This window comes from Camellia sinensis, chromosome 5 (assembly GCF_055761805.1).
Source record: "Camellia sinensis isolate YWXY chromosome 5, ASM5576180v1, whole genome shotgun sequence".
NCBI classification, from domain to species: Eukaryota; Viridiplantae; Streptophyta; class Magnoliopsida; order Ericales; family Theaceae; genus Camellia; species Camellia sinensis.
Genome location: NC_138965.1, coordinates 15498306 through 15504866, shown reverse-complemented (window position 1 = coordinate 15504866; position 6561 = coordinate 15498306). Strand labels below are relative to the sequence as shown.

General features: G+C 34.7%; 1 protein-coding gene across 1 annotated transcript; it reads left to right on the top strand.

Moving 5' to 3' along the window:
* The first annotated feature begins 4348 nt into the window (after window positions 1-4348).
* On the top strand, window positions 4349-5227 carry LOC114269757 (uncharacterized). The gene has a single exon (XM_028211114.1). The coding sequence runs from the start codon at window positions 4349-4351 to the stop codon at window positions 5225-5227; it is 879 nt and encodes a 292-aa protein (XP_028066915.1).
* The last annotated feature ends 1334 nt before the right edge of the window (window positions 5228-6561 follow it).

Genomic DNA, 6561 nt, shown 5'->3' with positions numbered 1-6561 from the left:
CACCGCGACACCCGATTCCCGATACGTACCGATCGATACTACCGATACCGATACTCCGCGATCGATACCGTTACGTTACCCGATACCGCGATTTAGAACCTTGTGATCAACTACGAATTAAGAGGACAGCATCACCGACATCATATATGAGGCTTTGTGTTGATGCTTCTACTCAACTTACCCTCCTTCCCTAATTCAGGTCAAGCTCACATCATCAACGGGTTCACACTCGCCTATGTCAAGGAACATTGTCACATGAGCAGCTCAACCGTGCACTCCCTTATCTGGTGTTGCCATAACACAGTCAACACCAGTTGCATTGGTGTTTACTTGATCCCAATTTCTCAACCAAATTTGTAAGACAGCCACATATGGCTTGCGTAACGAAGATGTTAAGTCCCTACTATGTAGTCTTTGATCCATTTGGCCTAATTTGCTGCAGATCCACAAGTATTTTTTGTTGCAAGGCATACGCATGTGGTACCTCATTTCATATGTCCTTCAAGGGACCACAATGCAATAGTCTCTTCACTACACACTTTTGAGAATGCTAACCAAACAGAATTTTCTAACATATGTTCTATTCAAAATTCATGATATTGATTAGTAGGAAGGCAAAACCATGTGATCCTTCATGTGCTAGTGTCCATCAGTAGACCCACATAACTTTGATATATACATAAGCACATCAACAAGTCTAAAGCCAACACAACCTTCACGTTCTTCTCTTGCAAAGCTTTCACTTGTTGTGCAAGCCCTTCGTTCCTCTTTCTTCTTGTTGAGGAGTACATATCTTCCCAATTAAAAAAATGGCTATTCGTATGCCTTGTATCCTTCGACGGTCGTCATCAATGAAAGAACATAATAAAAAATAATTTTTTTTTGAATTTTTTTAATAGAATTTTGAAAAAAAGTTTGGTTATAAGTTTTGAAAAGAGTTTTTAAATTGAGTTTTGAATTATATATTTGATTATGAATTTTGAAATAGTTTTTGAATTGAATTTTGAGTGATGTGTTTTGTTATGATTTGAGTATGGAGTTGTGTTTTGAGTTTAAAATATTAAAAAAATATTTGAAAAATAAAATTAAAAAAATAAAAAATTAAAATATAATTTATATATTGAAAATAAAAAAAAATTCTTGCACATTTTTAAATATTTTAAAAAATAAATTCAAAAGATTTAAAAATGCAACTCACAATTGAAAACTGAATTTTTTTTTTCAAAACTCATAACTAAATAAATTTTTAAAACTCAACTCACAATATCACACTTAAATTATAATTCCGTACTCAAAGCATGATTTTAAAACTAAACCAAATGTGACCTTGGTTTTAATGTGAAGTCTATAAGAATGTTGGGGATTATTTCTTCTAGTTTTTTTTATCCTATTTCGTCGACTATTTCAGATTTGATTTTTGTTTTAAACCCTAGGTTTTGCATCCTTTGTCTCTCTCTTTGATTTGTGTTGAGTGTTTGTGGTCCAAGTAATTTGTGTCTCTTCCATATCATTTGTAGGTGGTAAATTTCTTAGTTTCTTTCTTGGTTGTTTGGTGTTTTTTGTCTCGTTCATCTCAGTAGTTTTGAACATTTTGTTTCATTGCTTCATCTTCTTCTAGAAATAGAACCAAGCAATCAGCTAAAAAAGGCTCTTTTGATTCACATTCCTTTCGCTCTATAGACCATCAAAATCTGTTTAATGCAGAGTTCACTGATCGCACTGTGTTACTAGAACGAAATGTTGAACCCAACACATTTTTTTCTTTTTTGATTGGCTTGAACCCAACACATTTGACGAGCTTCCTATTAGGAATTGGTTTGATTGTTTGGGTGGTAATGCTGTGTTGAATTTTGATGACATAGTGAATAGGTCTTGGTTCGAGTATTTTATTGCAACATTCATTCTGTAATTCATCATCTTTTCAGGTGTATGTGAGGGGTAAAAGTTTTGAGTTTAATGCGGATATTGTTGCTAATATTCTTGGTCTCGAACGGCCTCTTGTGTGTGACTATCCCCAAGATAGGTGTTATGCTTCTATCCCAATTGATTTCAATCTCATTGCCTCTACCCTATTAGGTGCTCCTTATAATTGGATTCCCGGTGTTTCACTTTCTCACCGTTCTCTCATTGCACCTTACAGGATCTTGAATCTCATTGTCTCACATAATGTCACTCTTACATTGCATTTTTCTGATGTGTCATATGATCAAGGGTACTTCCTCTATGCCATTAGCCAAAACTTGTCAATAGATGTTCCCTTGCTTGTCTTCCGTTACATGATAGCCTTGTTTAGTGGCAAGAAATCGCTTGGTTTACACCATATCCATCACTTCTCACTAAATTTCTATCTCAAGAGGTTTCCTTTAATACTATTGATGATATGGTTGAGCTTAATAATCCCATCTCCAAACTTACTGTCAATCTGAGCAATGCTCAAGTTAAGGGGAGAGCTGGACAAGCTCAAGTTGAGGAAAGAGCTGGACAAGCTCAAGTTGAGCGTGGTGGTCGTGGCAGAAGAGGTCAACATAATAGTGCAGCTAAAGAAGCAGTTGAGGGAAGAGCTGGACAAGCTCAAGTTGAGCGTTGTGGTTATGGCAGAAGAGGTCGACATGATAGTGCAGTTGAAGAAGTAGTTAAGGGGGAGCATGCAAATTTTCAAACCATTCAAAAGCAAATTTTTCAGATGCAAGCTTCTTAGCTCACTTTTCAAGAGGAAATGCGAGGACAGATGGATCAGTTTGATTCTCATTTTGACCATCTTCATCAGTTCACCGCACATCTAGTTTCAGGACTTCTTTACTTTGTTTCGTCCTCCCCCTCCATCTTGATTTTCTTTGGAATTTTTGGTGAAACCCCCCTTTTGGGCCTTTTATTAGGGTAAAAGATAATCCAATCAATTTTCTTTCAAAAAGCCCCTGAGTAGGAAATGCCTACCTTAATAAGGACATTTTATAATTTCTATTTTTTTTTATCACAATATTGCCCTTATATATATAGGTATCATACGTTTGAAAATTTTGAAATCTGAGCTGAAGATCTCGTAGGAACGAAATCAGGAACAAAATAGATGAAGACGATCTCCAAATCTGAAGATCTCGCAGCTGAACATCTCTCACTTGTTCAACAATAGACGATCTCGTAGCCGAACATCTCTCACTTGGTGGCCGATGATCAACACTCTCAATTAAATGAGAGTTTCATTGAGATTTATGATTGTTGATCAAGTTGTAGAGGTTTTTTTTCTCAATTAGGTATGTTGATTTGTTGATTAATTTTTTTTTGTTTTTTTTTTATTTATTTTTGTTGTGTTTAATCTGATTTCGTTTGATAGAAAGAGAGTAAAATTTTACTCTGGTTTTATTGCTCTGTTTACAATGAGAGTAAAATTTTACTCTGGTGTTGGAATGACAGTAAAATTTTGATTATTGAGAAGATAGAGGAGGTATGTTCTTTTAGCTTATGAGTTTTAGTTATCAATTTTTAACTAGCAAAAAAGTTGCACCAAACAAGTTCATTGTCTGCCAAATTTTTACTTTTGTGCAGAGTAACATTTTACTTTTATATTCAGAGTCTAACATTTTACTCGTTTTTCAGAGTAAAATTTTACTTTTGTACAGAGTAAAATTTTACTTTTAGATTAAGAGTGTAACTTTTTACTAGTTTTCAGAGTAAAATTTTACTTTTATACAGAGTAAAATTTTACTTTTAAATTCAGAGTGTAACATTTTATTCTTAGATTCAAAATGTAACATTTTATTCTTATTTCAGAGTTAAATTACTCTTATGCAGAGTAAAATTTTACTTTTATACAGAATAAAATTTTACTTTTAGATTCCTTTTGTAACATTTTACTCTTATATCAAAGTAAAATTTTACTTTTAGATTCATGTTTCAAGTTGTGTTGGTGACACACTGTATGAATTGTCAATCTTTGGCAAACTAAATAGTAAAAATTAACTCTAAAATACAGTACAATGTTACACTAAACCACAGTAAAATTTTATCAATTCAAACTAAGCACAAATTGTAGTGACAGTAAATTTTACTTTGATAGTGATCGTAAAATTTTGCTTTGATAGTGACAGTAAAATTTTACTTTGATTGACAGTAAATGTTTACTGTTAATTGATTGTAGATTTGTAAAATGATTCCACCTCTTATGTTGTTATGCAAGTATGGTGATCGTACCATTGTGTTTAAGATTGTGTCAAACTGCACATTGAAGGATTTAACTGATTTCTTAAGTTGTAAATTGAAGAAGTTTGACAGTAGTGGTTGCATACTGTTATCGTACTATTTACCTAGACATTCGCAATGCATGATTGATGATGATTCTGATTTTTAGAATATGTTGTCGCTTGTTTATCCCCTTGGTGTTGACCGGGTTGATGTGACTATTATTGAAATGGGCATTTCAAATGAAAAACATGGAGTTAAAGAATCAAGGGACGCTAGTGGATCCAACATTACTAATGATGAAATGGATTTACTCCCCATGTTTTGTCAACATGAAGAAAGGACTTTGTTGTCTTGTGGATGGGTGAATGGAATTACTCATGTAGGTCAAAGATTTATTGGAGGTGCAAAGGATTTCCGAATTGCATTATGTAAATATGCCATTGAGATAGGATTTGAGTTTGTGTATGTGAAGAATGAGAAGTGTCGGGTCACTGTTGTGTGTTTAATGCGGGAGTCCAAAGCTTGTTTATGGCGAGTACATTCATCTCTAGAAAGTGCTAATAATTTTTTCTACATTAGGACTCTACATGATGAGCATACTTGTGGAGCTGCAATTCGTACTTCTAAAAACTCAAGGATGAGTTCAAATTTGATTGCAAGTTTGATTGTTAATGAAGTATGTGGGAATCCCCAAACTCGTCCAATTGATGTTGTGCGTCAATTTACAGATCAATACGGGCTCATCATTACGTACAATCACGCTTGGTTGGGAGTTGAGAAAGCTAGGACTACTACTTTTGGAGATTTATCTATGTCTTATGATGAGATTCGATGGTATATCGATATTGTGATGAGCACAAATCCTGGTAGCTATTTGCGTCTTGACTATAACCACCAAAGTGGACGGTTCAAGAGGTTTTTTGTTGCATTTAATGCTTCCATTCAAGGGTTTAGGGATTGCCGCCCTCTATTGTTTATCGATGGAACTTTTCTGAATGGGAAATATAAAGGCACCTTGTTAATAGCTACAACGAAGGATGGGGATTAAGGTAGATATTACTATAGTTTATTCAAAAGTAACAAGTTACTTATTCTCAGAGTCACGTGTTACTGTTATTCAGAGTAAAAATCTACTATATTTGTCCTTTTCATTTAATATACTTAGTAATTGTAAAATGTTATTTTTCAGGTTTTTTCCCTCTTGCAATGGCAATTGTCGATACAGAGACTACAGACAATTGGGAATGATTTTTTATGCATTTGTCAAATATATTATTAGATGAAAGACCAATTACCTTCATATCTGATCGGAACGCTGCACTTTTGGAGGCTTTACCCAAGGTTTTACCTATTGCTTACCACTATTTTTGTCTCCAACACTTGAAGGCCAATTTGAGGGATAGGTTCTCTGGTCCAAGTTTCAACAATACTTTCAGGAGTAGAATAGTTTTTTTGTTTTCTTCATGTGCTTATGCTCCGACAGTGGGATGTTTTAATCAATGCATGAAAGAATTACAAGATGAGGGAAAAGGGATCGTTTGTGGGTTTCTATCCAATTTGCCCTATGACAAGTGGACTAATGCATATTTTAAAGGACACAAATACGGTGAAATGCATTCAAATGTGGCAGAGTCTTTCAATTCATGGATCCGTCAAGCTCGCCATTTGCCCACTACGAAGATGATTAATTCAATTAGGTTGAAGATCATGGATTTAATGTCGAAAAGGAGAGAACAAGCTAAGAAATTGAATACTTTTCTTTGTCCAGAGATGGATTCAACATTAGTAAATGCTCTTAAAAGTGAAAGAACTTGGTGGTTAGTCGTTCAAGTGATCATGTTTTTGAGGTTCAATCCCGGCCATCGGTTAGCGTTGACCTCTTGAATAGAACTTGCTCATGTTACTAATGGCAATTGAATGGATTTCTTTGTGCTCACACGGCGACCGCTATCTAAAAGAGCGGAGGTGATTTGTATGCACATGTGGAACCATTTTATTACACTAGCAAGTTCAAAGCTTGCTATGCTAAGTCCGTTTATCCAATACCCACTGTTGAGAAACCTCTTGTAGCTATGGATGATCTTGTTTTCTTTCCTCCAATTTGTAAGAAGCCACCTGGTAGGCCAAGGAAGAATAAGATTCCATCTAGGGGTGAGAAGATAAGACAAGTACAGTGTGGTAGATGCGAGAAGTACGGTCATAATAGGAAGCCTTGCAAGGAGACATTGCCGTAAAAGACATTATTCATTTTGTAATAGAAGTATGAAAATAATGCAGTTCTTCTGCAATAAATAGTCCATAGCAATAATAGTAGTGTTTTAGACTAGATTTGTAAGGAGACATTACAATAAAAGACATTTTTACTATGTTCTTGAATGGTTG